General features: G+C 49.1%; 1 protein-coding gene and 1 long non-coding RNA gene across 2 annotated transcripts; both read left to right on the top strand.

Annotated features, from left to right (window-relative positions):
• The first annotated feature begins 184 nt into the window (after positions 1-184).
• fbrs (fibrosin) lies at positions 185-12,958 on the top strand. Its single transcript, XM_077625041.1, has 18 exons — positions 185-1,890; positions 2,884-3,060; positions 3,139-3,165; positions 3,272-3,301; positions 3,584-3,632; positions 3,972-4,311; positions 5,282-5,505; positions 5,587-5,882; positions 5,996-6,040; positions 6,899-7,000; positions 7,668-7,751; positions 7,873-7,911; positions 8,770-8,841; positions 8,925-9,078; positions 9,318-9,398; positions 9,511-9,594; positions 9,702-9,924; positions 9,999-12,958. The coding sequence occupies exons 1-18, from the start codon at positions 1,585-1,587 to the stop codon at positions 11,602-11,604; spliced, it is 3,939 nt and encodes a 1,312-aa protein (XP_077481167.1). The 5' UTR covers positions 185-1,584; the 3' UTR covers positions 11,605-12,958.
• Positions 12,959-13,541: 583 nt separating this feature from the next.
• LOC144092917 (uncharacterized) lies at positions 13,542-16,302 on the top strand. The gene is made up of 3 exons (XR_013306172.1): positions 13,542-13,806; positions 15,118-15,194; positions 16,047-16,302. It is a non-coding gene; the product is annotated as an uncharacterized LOC144092917 (long non-coding RNA).
• The last annotated feature ends 1,496 nt before the right edge of the window (positions 16,303-17,798 follow it).

The raw sequence follows: 17,798 nt of genomic DNA, 5'->3' as shown, positions 1-17,798 counted from the left end.
GTTTTTATTCCCACGCGAAAGTGTATTCATTATTTATTTGTGTTTAGTGGCATGTGGTCTGTTAATATATATACAGTACATTCTATGCATGTATTATTCATGTCTATCCACTTGAATATTACGTTTACATTTCTACTTGCTAGAACGACTTCCTCCACAAGAGGGCAGTGTGAACAAACACGGGCGACATCGCTCACCCTTCCCACGGAGGAAGAAGACTTGCGCACACAATGCATCGCACGACTGACAAGGCTTGCGTGTCCCCGATGTCCACGATACATTTACAATTCCGTGGAAAAGCGTAAAAAAAGGAAACGCCGGAGGAGACGGCTTATCCCCCACACATGTTTATGCAATCTGGATCGAGCCAGGACATGGACTCACGAGCGGGGGGCGCCGGTGACCGGCTCGACTTGTGCTAAACATTGGATCTAAACAGTGAAGGCTGCACGGAGGAGCTGCCCAGCCCGACGGGGGTTGGCCTGGTCGACACCCTCGTTTATGGAAATCGACACCGGGGCTTTCACCAACGGGCCTTGACATTTTCTCCCAAGCGATGGAGGGGCCGCAGAAGCCTTTTTGTGCGTGAAGGACTATTATAACATTATTACGCGAGTGATTGTCAGGAGTGGTTTCACTTCCTCGCAGTTTCCTTTGGTAGGAAAAAAACAGCTGGATGAGCTAACGCTAACTTAGCAGGGGTGCTAACGTTACGTCTTTCTTTTGATGGGAATACCAATACAAACCTCCACTTTCTCCCGCTAACATCTCGATTTTTGGGGGAAAAATATTTCTCGGAACATTACTCGACAGTACTGTTAAGTGCTCGGGTGTTTGTCGAAAATACGTCTTTATTGTCATGTTGCCGAATTTATTGTGATGTTTCGAGTTAGCCCCGTTCGTGCTATCTGATTTAGCAAATGGTAATTAGCTAGAGTCAACCCGAAGCTACTACTCGGAGACCGGTCGCGTTAAACCCGTGAATTGGAGCACATTTGGCGTCTTATATTTGACATTTGGGGGGCAAAATTGTCGTTTTGACATAAAAGACAATGTCACGACAGACAGTGAACTAGCGGTCCACAATTTGGCGTCTGGGCCTTAACTAGCTTACCGTGACATTTTAGGTTCGAACGCTGAAAGAAATTGTCAGCAAATTGTTGACGGACATGTTAAATGGCGATGGGTTGCACTAAACCAAACTTGAGAACATTTTTCAATTTTTAATCAATCCGAGCAAGCGCCCTTGTCCTTTTTTTGTTGACATGCTTTTGTTGACGAGCTAATATTAGCCGTAGAGATGTCCTGATCGCGGCAGTGTTTTTCCTCTCCCATTGTGGCTCGTTGGAAATAATTGAAATGACACTCAAATTCCGACGAAAGAAGTTCCCTGACGCCAATAGACTGTTGTCAAAGGAAGCCAAATAGTACAAGCCGCCGGTTCAATTAACGCCATTTTAAGTAGGGCCCGGGCGGGAGGGCTGGTGGCTTGACGTCTCTTTGCGGTTAGGTGCCACCTTCAACCGGACCGTGGCTTGAACTAAGTGCCTTTTGGCCACATCGAGACAAAACAAGTTGGAGGACATGGAGGGTCCGAGCCGAAGCGCTGGGTCCAGACAGAGCCGCCGCTCCCGTTCCCAGCGCAACAGGGAGCGGCGGCGGAGGAGAGTCAACCTGGCCGCCGAGGAACGGGCCACGTCCCTCTCGTCGGGCTCCGACCGGGAACACCACGGGAACAACAGCGTCCTCGGTCCCGGAGAGAAAGAGACTCGGCCCGCTTTCGGCCGACACAGACCCCCGCGACGGAGGAAGAGGGAGTCGGTGTCCTGCGAGGAAGACATCATCGATGGCTTTGCGATTGCCAGCTTTGTCAGCGTGGAGGCTTTGGAGGTGAACTTTGCATCTTGACTTGTAATATGTTTTGTTTTTCTTGTTGTTGGGAGAGCTGCCATTGCGATATACGTGGCAGATTATCATACCTGAATAGCTCTGCGCCATTGAAGTGGAAATTTAGCCTTAAGGTCCACTCCTCCTAACTTTTTGGCAAGTAACATGCGAGTGCATTTATTTCTTCTCATCACAACCGTCACTCTTGAACTCCTCAACTCCGACACCCTTTCTTCCTTGGAAACAGCAATCCACTCAGGCCACTGATGGCTTGTACTAGAGAGGCCTCAATTATTCATGCACTCATTCCGGGAGGTGTTGATGAGCTGCCAAACGGCTCCGTAAGAAGAAAAACCCTTGTCACCAGTTTGTCTATTTGTGCGTTGAAGAAGGAAGGTCACTTTTGGGAGATGTAAGCCAATGGCGTTTTGATTTTGTGTGTCAAAAGTCTCTTCATTATTTCCCCCCCCCCTCCAAGTTGCCATTTAAGTGCCCAGACAAAGTGATCACCATCAATAGCCTGAACCCACAAGTACTTTATTGACCAATACATAAAGGAGAGCCGTAAAAAGTTGATTAACTCAAACAGATTGGTGGGCGGAGGAGAAGGCTTGCTGACTGTCAGTATAGATGCTAATTATGGACAATCAAAGCGTTACCGTGGAGACGGTTTAAACACAGACAGGCCAGAATCGCAGAGAGTGATCAATCGACACGAAGATGCTTTTGCACGTATGACTTCATTAACATTTAATGACATTATTTTTCACTTATGTTTCTTTAAAAATGGTTCTTTTTTTGACATTGTGACAGCAAGTTCAAAATCAAAGGCGATTATGCTACGAGGCTAACGTCAAGCACGCAATTTTACGTCGTGATGATGGGTTTTCTTGTCATTGTTCACTACAGCAACATAAATAATGGGATAAAGATCACGTTTGAGCCTTCTTTAGTCCTCCTTGAGCTCACCCAGGTCAATTTGTTTGTTCCCCTCAGATGGACTGCTCCATGAAGCCCAGCCAGCACAACGACATGCTGGGAAGAAGGAACAAGGGCAAGAGGGGTCCGGAAGAGAATGGCAGGGGGCCGCTGTCCGAGCCCGAGGAAGGCGTTCCGCACAGCTACTCGCGCAGCTGTTGGAACAAGAGGAGAAACAAGAGGAGGAGGATAGAGGTAAGATGCATCTTTTCCCTGTTTTCAAAATAAAATTTCAACTCTTTCAACCAATCTAATTTCAATTCTCCGCACTAGGGACACCCATTGGAGACTGGCTATATTGTGAGTGTTATGCTAGCTTGTAAAAGATGGAGAATTGCCTTTGAAAAGCAGTTATACCGTGTGATCAGTGTATTGTAAACTACATAATGTCCTTTTTTTGTTTCAGTGTGACACTGAGAGTGATGCTGTCGACAAGGTATGGACAGCAAGCAATAATACCTCAACTGATTTCTAAGATATTCTACAAGTTGAAGTCATTCCATGACTAAAACACAGTATTAAACGGATTTATCAGATCGGTTTTCCCCATTGAAATTCCATTGAAAACCATTCCACCACCATTTTGTTTGTTTTTAATCAAGCAAAATGAATGTGTATAATCACCATTTTTTTCGCCAATTGTGTTGACAATTTTACATTGGGACATTATTTCGTATTTAAGCTTTTTTGTAATGTATTTCTTCTTTTTCTTTGGCAGGCTTCTGACCATGACATGGATCCAGTGTTTACAGTCAGCACGAGAAAAGGTGTGTGTGTCAGTAAGCTGAAATCGACACCAAAACTAATCCCAGATGAGTCGGGTTGAATTTAGATCCGACAAGGACGTTTGTCACCGAGCAGGGACTTTCTAATTTTTCAAAACAGGGAGCTGTCATATTTTCGTCAAAACATTTTTACCATGGGATAAACTGGTTTGCTGACTAATATATTGATGCAGTAAAACCGTGACTGGAACAGACAGGTTTTATTTTTTTTTTAAATGCTTATAACTTTTTATGAGGTCTTGGAAAGAAGTAAAAAAAAAAAGCTAAATGTTGTTACGTACGATGTTTTCAGTGGTTACAACATTTTTTTTCTTCCAATAGTTATCGAGCCTCCGCCCTCAAACATGGGCAAGAGTTGCCCGGGCATGCCGGCGCGGAGTGGCGTCCCACGCTTGATGGTGACGCCCAGAGTTTCTGGCCTGGAGCGGAGTCAGGAGAAAAGCCTGGAGTCGCCCTTCCCGGAGGCCATTTCCTCTTCTACCTCTTCCCCCTCCTTCCCACGCCTGCCTTCCCGCTCCCCGGCCTCGGCGGCGGGGCCGGGCCCCAGGCCCGCCGCCGTCAACGGTAACGGCGGCCGCCACCAAAGCGCCAGTCCGCCGCTGTCCAAACCGAAGCCCTTCCTCACCATGCCAGGGCGGTCGTCTCACTCCCTTTACAATAGGTTTGTCGTTTTTTTTTTTTTGTTGTCAAAAAAGAATGGCACATTGGATAAGAAAAGGCGATACACAGACATCATTAAAAAGTGCTATTTTGAATACAAACATGTTTAAGCCAGAGTTTAAGTGAAATATTGTTACACGCAGGCGCTCAAATAAATAAATAGAGAAGCATTGGATTGGATTGGATAACTTTATTCATCCCTTATGCGGGAAATTTCGTTGTGACAGTAGCAAGAGGGTGAGGATGCAGAAATAGGAAAGGCATTTTAGACATAGATAGGTAATAAGTGGGTTAATAAATAATTACATGAATAAATATATAAATAATCGTGTTGCTGAAATATATATATATATATATATATATATATATATATATATATATATGTATGTATATATATGTATGTGTATGTATATATGTATGTGTATGTATATACATATGTATATATGTGTATATATATACATACATACATACATACATACATACATACATACATACATACATACATACATACATACATACATACATACATACATACATACATACATACATACATACATACATACATACATACATACATACACACATACACACATACACACACACATACACACATACATACACATACACACATACATACACATACACACACATACACATACACATACACATACATACACACATACATACACATACACACATACACACACATACACACATACATACACATACACACATACATACACATACATAAGCACACATACATACATATAGATGTACATGCATGCATACGGTAGGTCTTGATGTCATGATGTAGGATGTTTTCATGGCACACAAATCACCCAAAATAACAAATGGAAATAGGCATCCTCAAAACAAGTTTGGCACATTTTACTCTCATTAATAGTAGGGTAATTAAATTTTCATGTGACTAATCTTTGTAATTGTTTTTTTCGTCTTCTATGAATTTGCAGAAGCAGCACTCCAGTTAAGCCCACATCTGTTGCACCGTCATCATCTTCCATGCGCCCCCCGACCTCCTCCTCCGGTGTCTCTATGTCCTTCATTCGGGGCGCGGGGTCCTCCGGGCCCCTCCGACCGCCATCTCGCGCCAACTCGGGCGGTATGTTCACTTCCTCGCCTGGCCTGCCTCCCCCTCCGCCCTTACTACAGGGCCCCTCCCACTCATCGGCAGCAGGTAGAGTAGCCGAAGTGGACCAAAAAAAAAAAAAATAATAATAATAATAATTCTGAGGCTTATCTGAAATCTTTTCCACAGACCAGGAAATGCTACGGCAGAATTTAAACTCCCACTTCCTGAACTCGCAAGAGCGCGAAGGCAGGCGTAGCGCCCCGGGAGCCGAAGGCGGCAACGCCGCCGTGGGTCGCTCCACCCCCGGCGGGGCGTCGGCGTCCAGTTCCACGCCGGGATCCACGGGCCGGACGTCGCAGAGCCAGCCCAGTGTCCAGCCGCTGGCTTACCAGTTCCATCAGCACAACCACCAGCACCAACATACGCACACGCACCAACACTTCACGCCCTTCATCCACCCGCCCGCCGCCGCGCCGCCCCTGGTAAGGAGTGTCCTTTGTCTGAATTGAAACGTCAAGTCATTCCGGAACCATGAGCCAATCCCACATTTTTGTCCTTCCTATTCATATCTCATTGCTGCGTCATGTGTTTTTAGTTTGACAAGTACCCCGGCAAAATGGAAGGGCTGTACCGGCATCCCGTAAGTATCTTCGATGATCTCGTTGTCACCCAAATATTTGCCACAAATTGGTGAGAGGAGTACCGTGTTTTCTCGCATATTCACCGTATTTGTCGCTCCAAAAAATGATGACCTAATCAACGGGTTCGGCTAATATGCGCACAAATTGGACATGACGTGGACGAAACTGCAAGGTGACAGACGAAACACCATAACGCAAGACAATGCGTCCAATTCGGTCTTTTATTTCAAAATAGAGACAAGATAAACAGATAAATAGCTTAACAAAATTTATTTTGATGTCTATGAATGAAATTCAAGAAGAAGAAAAACGTATCTTGCATAAAACATGAAAAAACTGACTTGTGCCTCGCTCAGGGCGCCGCCATCTTACGTAAGGATGACAAACTAGACCGCTACGGAATCACTTCCTGGTTGTACTGCTCACGTGACCTCCTTTTTGAATTTGTCCACGTGCAGGCAACACCCTTTCGGAATGTGCAATCCAGCAATGGATTGATACAGTATCTCAGAAATAGCACGAGTGATGATTTTCAAGATTTTCCCTTCAAAGTAACACATTTGTACTTCCTATTAAAACCATGAGTATGGGGGTGAAAATTGGGAATTAAGAGGCGTCTTATACGAGAGAAATTGTCAAATTCAACCATTTTAAGGGTGCGGCTCATACGCGGGATCGGCTATCATGCGAGAAAATACAGTAAGAAAATGGTCAAGACTGTCCATTAATAAATAGTTGATGGTGCAAACGGGCCAAAGTGGCACCTACTTTTTGTGGCCCAATTTATGGATTGTGATGCTGCTTGACTGAAGCTTCCATTGGTCATGGATGTCTTTCCCCCATTTGTGTCGCCACAGTTCTTTCCACAATACCCGCCGCCACCCTCAGTGCCCAACATCCAACCCGTGATTCCTCCCACCGGGCCGTTTAGCTCCCTGCAAGGAGCATTCCAGCCAAAGGTGAGAAGAACCTTGTTCATCTGACTGCTGTCAATCCGTCCCGAGTGACGCCATCGGTCGTGGGCGGCGGCTTTTTGAGCTCTCGCGAATGCTTCGGAGGAATCCGCCTGATTGTTTAAGAAGAAATTCCATTTTGTCACGGGCTCGAGTTCAACAAAGTCACGAAAGGGTTACGACATTGTTGTGGGATTTTTCAACCTGTCGATTTTGTTGGCTCTTGTCTCATTTGGTATTTGCCAAATTTTATGATACTAAATATCCGTAGCATCAACTCCATAAATCACTCATTCTGCAACAAATATTGTGAATAAACGAGCTCGGCTTTGGTCAGGTTAGAAGAATTGAGTCTGTGATTGGTTCTCACTGGACTCATGCAGAAATGCATGAGAAAATTAAAAAAAGTTTATACTCTGTTTGCAGCCACAGTGCATGTGAATCAAAGATTTTTGTTAGTATTATATTACGGATTTCATATACAATTCATGCTTGAAAAAGCTCTGTTAAAAGATGCTTTACCCTTTGTTTTAATACGTTTACAGGTGCATTACGTTTATTTTGTTTTCGCTATTAAAACCGGAATGCAATTGCCCAGCCCTGCTATTCGTAGACAAACGTTTGCCATATCCCGGTCCGCAATTTTGACGCGACATTTTGTCTTTTGCGACAGCCTCTCGTCCCTCAGGGAACCGGTCCGGATCTGAGCTCTCGCCTCGGGGTCGTGCCTCACCACCTGCAGCCCAAAGATCACCGGGTAAGAACGCGTGGTCGTCAATATGGCGGCATTTGTAATCCAACTTGAGCTAGATTTTGCCTAAAATGAAGTCCAAAAGTCTGGGATTGAAAATGAGATTGACAACTGTGTTCTCTCGTAGCTAACTGATCCGTTCGGGACTTCGTTGAAAATGAGTAACGTAAGCACAAACGGCTGTTTTGAATGCACCGGCCGGCCGGCCGGCTCAGTCGATCGTTTCTCACTGCTTCATTTGACACCGCACTAACCCCACGTTGGCTCACGAATGCTCGCTCGGTGGCCTCGCACGCCACGTAGATTATTCATATTTCATTATGCTTGGTCTTCTTCTGTCCCCACTTTTGGCCGCTCTCACTTGTAGTGGACAAATAACTAGCCAGATGACTTCTGAATGTGTATCCCCGTTTTAGTCTGTTGGACAGGGGTGGGCAAAGTATGGTCTGGGGCCTCGTGCCTGTGCTGCAATTTAGGATTTTCTTCATCAAAAATCTTCTGATTTGTTGCTTTTAGAGTTTTGCCAGCCACTGATTGGAATAAGGATGTTAAATTCACCAATGTACTCTTAGCAAATACTGCCATTTTTGGGTAATTCATTCATTCACTACCAATGAACATGCATCAAGGCCATTGACAGCGATGGACGCCAAATTGATCATTAATGGCATTCATTGAGTAAAATACACTTCTGAGAAATGGGCAATTTTCCACAATTTTAATTGTATATTTTATGTTATTTAGAATTAATCATCATTTTTTATTGGGGAAAGACTAGTTTAGGTACAAATTTTCATACTTGTATTATTAAATGAATTCTTGTAATTAAGTTGTACATTTCACAACTATTTTAAAATGTTACTTTTAACGTGATTTGGCCGACCACTTTGAAAAATCAATAGTGGCCATCAGGAGCTATAGCTTGCCCACCTTTGCCTTGAGTCGGCAAAAAGTCTCGTCTTAGCTCATTAGCTTTAGCCATTGAGTAAGTAAGACATCAAATGTGCATTTTTGTGCCACGCAGAAATCTGGAAAATGGTGTGCTATGCATGTATACGTGGCCTGGATGATCCTGAGCCATCAGAAGAAAGTAAAGGTACGCATGGTTAAACTCAAAAACATGCTCAATCGCCTCCACAGCCGATGCTTGATTTATGTTTTCTCTTTTTCTGTCTTTAGCTGATGCAGGCCGATCCTCACAAGTTGGACTTCCGCAGTGATCTGCTGGCCCGTCTTCCCGGAGCGGGTGGACTCGGTCCCATGGGGCCCATCGGAGGGCCGCTACCTCCAAGTCACGACCTGACGAGACCTCCGAGCCTTTTCTCAGCGACAGGTGCTACCAGTAGAACAGGAGTTGTATTTTATTTATTTTTTATATGCAGGCGTTGATTTAAGAAGGTAGTTTTCTTCCTTTATTTTTATTTATTTTTCCATGTTCTATCCGATGGCACCACTAGTTAAATAGAACTGGGTCTAATAGCCTCAATGCTAATTTTTAGCTTACTTCCGTGCAAGTTGGAAAAAAAATCCCCAGAATTTTGCTTTTCATGGACTCATGTTACGTCCCCACAGGTGGAGTCAATCCGTCCTCAGCGCCTTTCATCGCCCCTTCAGCTCCGCACTCGTCTTTCCTCGGCCCAGCTGCACATTTGGGTAAGAGTGCTTCTCGATTGGACACCCTTGCTTGGAATGACTTTAAACATTGGCGGTCTCACGTCAGTTAGCTTCGGCGTAGGATGTCGTGACATTTGCGTGTACGTTTCAGGTCCGTATGGTCGATCTCCACCCTTTACCCCCCTGGGACCCCTGGATTCCGGTGCCTTTGGGGGACTCGGCAGCCCAACGCTGGGTCAGTCTCACTGCCGCCTTCTGTTTGACTTTGATGTCGTTGCGGTTTTTGTAGCATCTGTCAAAATGAGATGGAAAAAAAAGTAACAAAGCGACTTTGGTTGGCAGCGGGCTCCATGTTCGGTCCCAAAGACTCCCCCGCCGGCGTGGTGGGAAGCCTGTCCAACGCCCCCAACCACCACGACTCGTGGAACCGTCTCCACGGCGCGCCGTCGGCGGGCTTCCCCGCGGGGCCGAGCTGGGCCAAAGGAGGCGACAAGCGGGACGAGCGGGATCGCGCCAAGGACGGCGAGCGGAGGGACGTCCCCCACATCAAGGACGAGAAGGACAGGTTGGATTTTTGGACGGGCGGCGCATGTTCCTCACGCTCTCGCGTCACCATTTTGTCCGAACTCCGTTTTGCAGAGACAACATGCTGTACGGCCGCCCTCCCGTACGGATGTCCCCCGTGGCGCCCTCCTTCAAAGGCCGCAGCGGCACGCCCGTTTCCCACATCAACGGCCACGGCAGCAGCCACGGCGTCGGCGGCGGGCCCGTGGAGGACTTGACTCGCGGTCTGAACAGAGACAGGGAACGCGAGCGGGACCGAGACGGGGACAAGAGGCACCCGGGGCCGCCGCCCCCGCCGACTTCTCGTGGGCTTCCCCTCGGCTCTTCCCCTTTGGTAGCGGACAGGGACAGGCCGCGATCCTCCTCGTCCTCCGTGCTCAACACTCCGCCGCCGACCGGCCGCTCGGCGCAGTCGCCCCTGGACCTTTACCCCCGCCCGACGATGGGACCGGCGGCGCACGGCCATCACGGCGAACACCCCCAAAGAGACGGGGGGCCGCTGTCGTCGGCGTTGTCGGCGGCGGCGGCGGCCTCCGCCTCGGTGGCTTCTTTGACTCAGGCCAAGAAGGCCGATCGGACCAACACTCCCGTGTCCAAGCCCTCGCTGATCCTGCCGCCGGTTAAAGTGAAGGAGGAGCGCAAAGAGGAGCCGGAGCACATCCCCATCTCGCTGCCGCCGCCGCCCCCCAACCCCACCTTCGACAGACCCAACAGTCACCCGCATAACCACAGTTCCGGCACCCCCTCGTCCTCTCTGTCGCTGACCCCCACCCCGGGCGCCCAACACCCCACGGGGCCCAATCCCAATCCGCCTTCCCACATGTCGCTGCTGGACCGTTCGCGGGCCATCGAAGCCTACCTGGGCAGCGCGGCGGGTTCGGGTCTGGTGGTGGGCCCGGGCCCGGGGATGGAGCGTTTCTCCCATGGGACCCCGCAGGGACCCCCTCAAGGTCCCCACAGCTTCACCTGGGATCCCTGGAGGGAGCTTCAGCAACATCGGCGGGAGGCCATGGCGCTGCGTTCGGACCCGCACCTCACGCTGCGTTCCGATCCCCACCTGGCGCGCCTCCTCCAACACCAGCGCTTCCTGGAGGCGGAGAGGGCGGCGGCGGCCGTGGCGGCTCACCACCCTTCCACGTCCAGCGCCTCCAACCAGGCGGTCCGGCAGGAGCTGGCGCTCATGGCCCACCACTTTGAGCGGCCTCACCAGCTGGGCCACCCGGGAGGGGGCCTGATGGACGAGGAGCAGCGCGCGCAAATCCTCCGCGAAGACTTTGAGCGGGCGCGCTTCTTTAGCATGCACCCCCACCTCCCGCACGGCTCCCACCTCTCCGGCCCCTCCCACGCGGCCACCGCCGCCCACCTGGAACAGTTGCACCCCGGCCTTCTGTCCCACCACCTGCCCCCGGGGGCCGCCGTCGCCGCCGCGGCCGCCGCCTCGCAGCACCACCACCACGCCCTCTACTCGCGCCTGGGCCCTCTGAACGCGCACCACGTGCCCAACGGCATCCTGGCCAAAACACCCGCCGGCTTGGTGGGCGCCCTCTCCATGGGAGCGCCGCCGCCGCTCATTCCGTCCATGAGCAGTCGGGCGTCCACGCCGCCCCGCGGATCCAGACTGTTGGGCCCGGGCGACCTGACGACGCTCTTCGGCGCGCACAAAGACGGAGATTCCAGATAGTACAGGTGGAAGGAAGGAGATGAAGGGAAATGTCAGGATCACTGTGCTGCTCACAACAACAAAAAAAGTAGTCGCCCTCAAAAAGTAGTCCCAGCGAGCGCGGAAAATGCAAGACTCGCCGAGGTGTCGCCACTGCAATTTAGTCGCTTGAGAATTTACCCTCAAAATCCAGGTTAAGATCCGCGTACACTCGTCAAGATAATTCAGCCCACTCGTAGACCGACGTGAAGCCGTTCGAGCATTTATTCAACGCCAGCGAGAACAAAGTGTACTTGGAGTACTAAATTCTTAAGATGGTTGTTGAATCAATGCTCAAACGGCATTCCATACGACATTGCGTTTTACCGTTTTGGTTTTCAGCGGGCACAAGTTAGCTGCAGTGCCATTCAAATAGGCGCATTTTGTTTTGTTGACTTTTTAAAAAAAAAAAAAAGCTTTTTTTGTGGGGGTGGGGGGGCAGTGACTTCCAGAGAGGCGTTTGTTGGGAATTGAAATTGTCGTCGAGTGCAGTCGGATCAGCCATCCGAGGACGTGTCCACGCGCAAATGCTCAAGCGACACTACCGTTTGTCTTGGCGAAAAGGACAGAAATGACGACGAGACCAATCCGCGAGTCAGTAAGCATCGTACCTCAGTTTCTTGCTTTACCCCCAAAAAATCCCCCCCAAGCTTCAGCATCACGGAAGATGAGATTTCTCCTTTTTACACTTGTTTTTTGGGGCTGGTTTTGTTCCCCGAGGACGGATGGCGAAATGAACTGTGCAACACTCACTCAGTGTTTTTAGAGCTTCCTCCGTTTCCCCACTCTCCTCTGGACTATACGAGCAGGACCAGATTATAGTAGTCTAGACAAAAAAATGCCTTTGTAATTATTATTCCTAACATTATCTTCTATAATAATAAATATATTCACTGTTCTGTTATTTGTCATTGTTTCAGGTATGCTCCAATACGCTCTCCCCCCTCCCAGGTGCCCCTCATGCTAAAAGATTTGCTTCAGTTGGTTGAAATGCTGCCCAAAAGCAGCCTTTGGACTCTTGGAGGATTTGGTCTATGCCTTTGCGACGCCGACGAGGACATTTGACTGTGTGCCCGCCCCTTGTTTTGTGTGTTTTAGCCATTGGGGACAATGTAAGTAAGGCCTTGTACAGTAAGATGTGGAAACGGTGTCGCTTACAAAAAAAATAACTTATATAGCAGGACATCTGAAAAAGGCATTCAAGGACATCCACAATGGACATACTGAGGGGGGAAAGACTGGGTCAATTATTTTAATATGACCATTTTATACCTTTCCAATCCCTCCCCTAGAGACCACAAAGATTAATTATTAAATGAACTGTTGTTTACTCCTGTGTGTGTGTTTTGTTGTGCTTTTTCTTGAAGTACTCTGCCATTGATGGAGCCAGACTTCCAATCTTTTTTTACTGGGAGCGATTGGACGACCTATAGAGGGACTTTTGATCCATTGAATAATTGCTGCCAACCTCCCCACTCGAATGGATTGGACCTAGTGTCAGCAATAGCACAGAAGTGTAATATTTGCGTGTATTTCCTGCATTTAATATTCAAATGCATTATTAATAAGAAATACTGTATTGACAATTTGGAAATTTATGTATAGTAGGAAATACGTGTTTGGACGTAAATATATATTTTGGTAATGGGGAAAAACTCATTTTGGGACATTTTCCTTTGTAAAAGTGAGCGTAAGTGTCCCTTTTTTAAGTAAGGTGGGCGCATGTTGATGACACGAAATGCCCGTTTGTGCTTAATCTTACATTCTTTGTAAGATTTAAAACAACTCGTATTTGTTTAAAACACTCCGTTGCTTTAATTTGTGTACACTAACCATCTAATTTGTGCTTTTTAAGGTGGTAATTCGGCAGCAACCTTGCCGACATTTGAAAGGTCGCGCCGGTGGAGCTATCGCGAGAGTTGGCGTGTGTTGTGTACTTTGCGAGGAGCCGCTGTGCTCCACCATTTCGCTGCGCTAAGTCTCCTCCCCGCGACCGCTACATTCTGCGCCGAAAGACACTCTCTCCCGGTCCCCAATTTAACTTCTTCATCGAGGCCGAGCGCTGCCTCGTTGGGTACCGGGAGGCAGTTTGGACCACCGCTATCACAGATTGAGTGCGATTTTGCACGGATGACGATTCCTTCAACGAGAATTTAGTAAAAGAAAACTGGTCGGAAAATTCAGGTAGGTGGGAACTTAAGATGGCGGCCTTTGAAAGGGTGGGGGCCAAGAGGAAGTCATGAGAGACTTGAAGGGGGGCTTTGACTTACGACACAACACTAGTACATTGCACGTTGTTTGCTTTCGTTCTCGTGAATGGTTGTCCGCATTCATAAGCAGCCACGACCGGACACTATTTGACGCGTCGTGGTTTGAATAGGATCCCCAACTGACTGGTAGTTTTTTTCATTAAATGACATTTTAAAGTGCCACGGCTTTGTGGTCGCTTCTTACGACCCGACATTGGAATTGCGCGAGCCCCCCTAATTGCCCCGTCCAAAATTATAAAATGTCTATGAACATTTCTAACACGATTTCAATTTTTTATATTAACGTTAACTATATATTTTCCGTGTGTATTCAAACGGGAAAAAAATCTGTTTTGGTTTTAATAAAACATTTTACTCCCCGCGTCCTGACGTCACGGGCGATTGTTCCCCATCTGTGGTACATGCACAAGCGGCTTTTAATGGCACTTTTTCAGCCACCGTGGCCCACTTCAAAGCAACTTGTCACGTTTGAAAGCATTAAATAAAACCATTACATAAGCGGGGTGGGATTGCGGCGCCTGCGCTTCCCACGAATTTAGCGGACTAACTCCCCGTAGCTCGCTTGTTTAGCTGCCTAGTGCCACCCTAGCACTGTTTTCCTCCGACGCTCGCTCGCTAGCTAACAAGCTAGCCGTGCTAGCCAAACCGGCATTGCGAACGCGCAAATTTCACGTCCTCTTTTATGACGGCGAATTTTGCTTTTCTTTGAGTGTGTTTTACAAATACGAAACTGCTACCGCTACGTGTCAGTTCTTTTCATTTAAGCTAGCAATGGTAAACCAAGCGAGCCCAGACGTGAATTGGCTAAATGCAGATTCCAAATGAGCTGTCTTTGTAATTAGCATTCGGCTTGTGGTCGAGGGTTCTATTTTTCCTTTTTTGTTTCCTCTAAAAGGAACTGAAATGAATGAGTGGAGGCCAACACATTGGTTCGCCGGCTTGTGGTGTGAGAGAACGTGTGCTGCAGGCTTCTTCCTGTGGGCGAATGCAGCAAACACAAGTTCAATCATTTTTTCCACCTTTTTTTATTTTATTACTGCTGCAGGATGCACTCCACACACAAGCTCGGCAGGCTGTAACAGCATTAGTGAGCTAGGCACCCCATCACCTCGCACCTTGTGACATTGATGCGATGACTTGTTCATTTAGTAACTTGTACTAACGACAGGCGCCGGCCTCTGTTTTGCATTGATTAATAAAGTTCCCCGTCTGTTTGTTTCCCAAGAACATGTGGAGGGCACCCTAATTTCAGCATCCTGGAAGTAGAAAGCACAGAGGATCTGTGTCTCACTCCACAGACAGGTGAGAAGCCAAATATTTGGGGCAAAAAACGGGATGGGATGCAACAGTATACGCCTGCGATTGTCTGGCAGGGTCAGCTTTACCTTACAGAATTTAAGGGAAGTTCATCCCTGTCGTGTTGAAACGAAATTGGCCATCCTCAAACTCTTCCCACAAAGTTGGAAACAATCAGAAAAAAGATAGAGTACATTAGCATTTTTGATCATTCCATATCTCTACTTCAGGGGTGTCAGACTCGGGTTGGTTCGTGGGCCACTTTAACGTCAACTTGATTTCACGTGGGCCGGACCATTTTAGATATAATATTTAGATTTTTTTTATTTATAAATTGATTAAAAGAACTGGATTAAAAGCCCTGAATATTCAGTTTTTTATAGATCTAAAACAATGTTTATTTTAGCTTTTTTTATATATATTTTTAGATTTTACAAAATGATTTTTGAACTAAAACAGAAAAAATGGATTAAAAAATTCCAATGATTGATTTAAAAAGGGGAAAATCAGGAAATTGAATATACATCTATACTCTTCATTTTAATTTGATCCTAAAACAGAAAGTCGGCACTCATCATTTACTTTCCCGGGCCACACAAAATGATGCGGCGGGCCAGATTTGGCCCCCGGGTCGCCACTTTGACACATGTGCTCTACTTGTTGTAAAAGTAAGAGAATTAGCAATGTTAGCATCAGCGGACTTGTTATTTTTATCCTTTGGGTAATGTTGATGGCGTAAATACGTTGATTATATGTAGTGTGGTAGCTTGAGGTCCTCGCATAACCAATTTTTGGTTCTGGAATTTGTCCCCCGTGCAAAATGGTGGTTGACTAGGGAAATCCTGTTTCCTCCCCCAGGTGCAACGTGTGGCAGCAGCGAGGAAGGAGGCTGCGGGGAGGCGGCGCCGCGGCAGCGAGCCTCTCCGGCCGTGGATGTGCTGGGTGGCAAGCCCCAGGCCGCACACAATGTGTCTGCGGAGTCACCTGGGCATGTCCCGCAGCCTGCCGCTGCCGCCGCCCCCCGCCCGCTCCCTCCCTCGCCAGAGGGCGCCCACTCGGCATTCCCGGTCATGGAGACCGCTCCCTCGCTGCAAATTAGCGCCGACGCTAACGCGCACGTTCCCCGAAAGGACGGCGTCAACTCGTCCAACACCGAGGACTTCAGGCAGCAACAAAAGTTCGGAGGATCGCAACAAAACGCTCTTCCCGTTTCTGCTCCGCCAAACCTCTCCAATAGCGACAAGCGTCATATCCCGTCTCCGCAAGGGGGCGCCGGACTGTCGGCTGGTCGGCAAGAGGGTTCGGAGCGCAACTCTGGAACCGAAACGCACCCGGAATCTACCGGCAAAATGGCGTCGTCCGCCTCAAACTCAACGCAAAAGGCCGACCGAGCGTCGGCGCCCACAAACTGCAGCGAACAAATTCGAGTCTCCAAAGAGGTGCGACGGGACGTTATGGAAGTCCACGAGGCCTCAAACAAAGCAACTCCACTCTCCGCCGAAACACCGGAGACCCCAAACGCGGCAGGACTCGAATCGGGATCTTCACTCGCGCCGGAGTCGTTGAACAGCACGGGGCACGCTCAGACCGCCCACGTCCCGGAGGAATCGAGCAACGGTTTCCCCGCGCTGGACTCGGGCCCACCAGCCGAGTCGGAACCATCCCGCCCCCCGGAGGAGACGCCCACCATTTCGGAACTGGTGCATTCGGCCGACTCGCAGCAAATCGTGGTGGTGAGCGAGGCGGCGCACCTGGGGGGCGCCTGGTCCAACGTGCACCTGAAGCAGAGTTACCTCCTCCAGCGCGCCGACGGCAGCGTGTGCGAGGCCGCCATCGTCACGGAGCACGCGCCGGCCGAGGCCAAGCTCTACGAGGAGAGCGTGGGGGCCCACGTGGACTTGGAGACGCAGAACGTGGAAGTCTACCAGTTCTGCGGCCTGGTGGAGGAGGTGGCCGAGGAGACGGTGTGCGTCAGCACCAGCGTGCAGATTCCTCACTCTCCGGGATACGAGGTCAACCTGTTCAACGCTTTGTTGGACTCCTCCGAGGACCTGGAGTCCCAGCTGGAACCCGCCCTCCACGCCATCGCCGACGCCGAAACGGTCATCATTTCCCAGCAGGAAGACGAGGAAGTCCGGGAACAGGTGTGTCCCGGCAACAACGTCCGCAGTCTCTCCGTGGCTGCGGTGGGACAGCACCTGCTACTGGACTCCTCCAATCGGGTCTGTCTGCTGGAGGTGGACTCCTTCCCCACGGAGCAGACTTCGGCTCAAGTCTTGAGCGCCTGCCCGCGGGTAATCGAGGACGCTAAATGCCAGCGGGCGGGGGTTTCCGACACCACGCCCGAGGCCCGCGTTTCCCTTCCCGCTGGAACCAAAGAACCCCCCGGCGCAGATCCAGCCCAGTGCTCCTCGGTGTCCACGGGAGCTCGGCAGGAGGCTTTTATCGCTCAGACCGTGGGAGGTAACAATCCAAAGTTGCTGCTCATCCAACCGGCGTCTCTCTTGAAGCGAGCCACGTCGTTGTTCAAGCAGAACGTCGATCCCTCGCCCGCGGCCACGAGCGGGACCAAGCCCGGTGGCGGACGGACCGCGGCGGCTTCGTGTCGTA

The sequence above is a fragment of the Stigmatopora argus genome, chromosome 18 (assembly GCF_051989625.1).
Source record: "Stigmatopora argus isolate UIUO_Sarg chromosome 18, RoL_Sarg_1.0, whole genome shotgun sequence".
In the NCBI taxonomy this organism is placed as follows: Eukaryota; Metazoa; Chordata; class Actinopteri; order Syngnathiformes; family Syngnathidae; genus Stigmatopora; species Stigmatopora argus.
The sequence above is the reverse complement of the archived record's forward strand: the minus strand, read 5'-3'. Positions and strand labels throughout refer to the sequence as shown.

What these genes read in the sequence shown, in the direction of transcription:
- fbrs (XM_077625041.1), top strand. Translation starts at nt 1,585, where the DNA reads ATGGAGGGTCCGAGCCGAAGCGCTGGGTCCAGACAGAGCCGCCGCTCC. An exon ending in CATTGGAGACTGGCTATATT is followed by an intron (nt 3,166 to 3,271) that starts GTGAGTGTTATG and finishes TTTTTGTTTCAG; the next exon opens with TGTGACACTGAGAGTGATGC. An exon ending in GCCATCAGAAGAAAGTAAAG is followed by an intron (nt 8,842 to 8,924) that starts GTACGCATGGTT and finishes TTCTGTCTTTAG; the next exon opens with CTGATGCAGGCCGATCCTCA.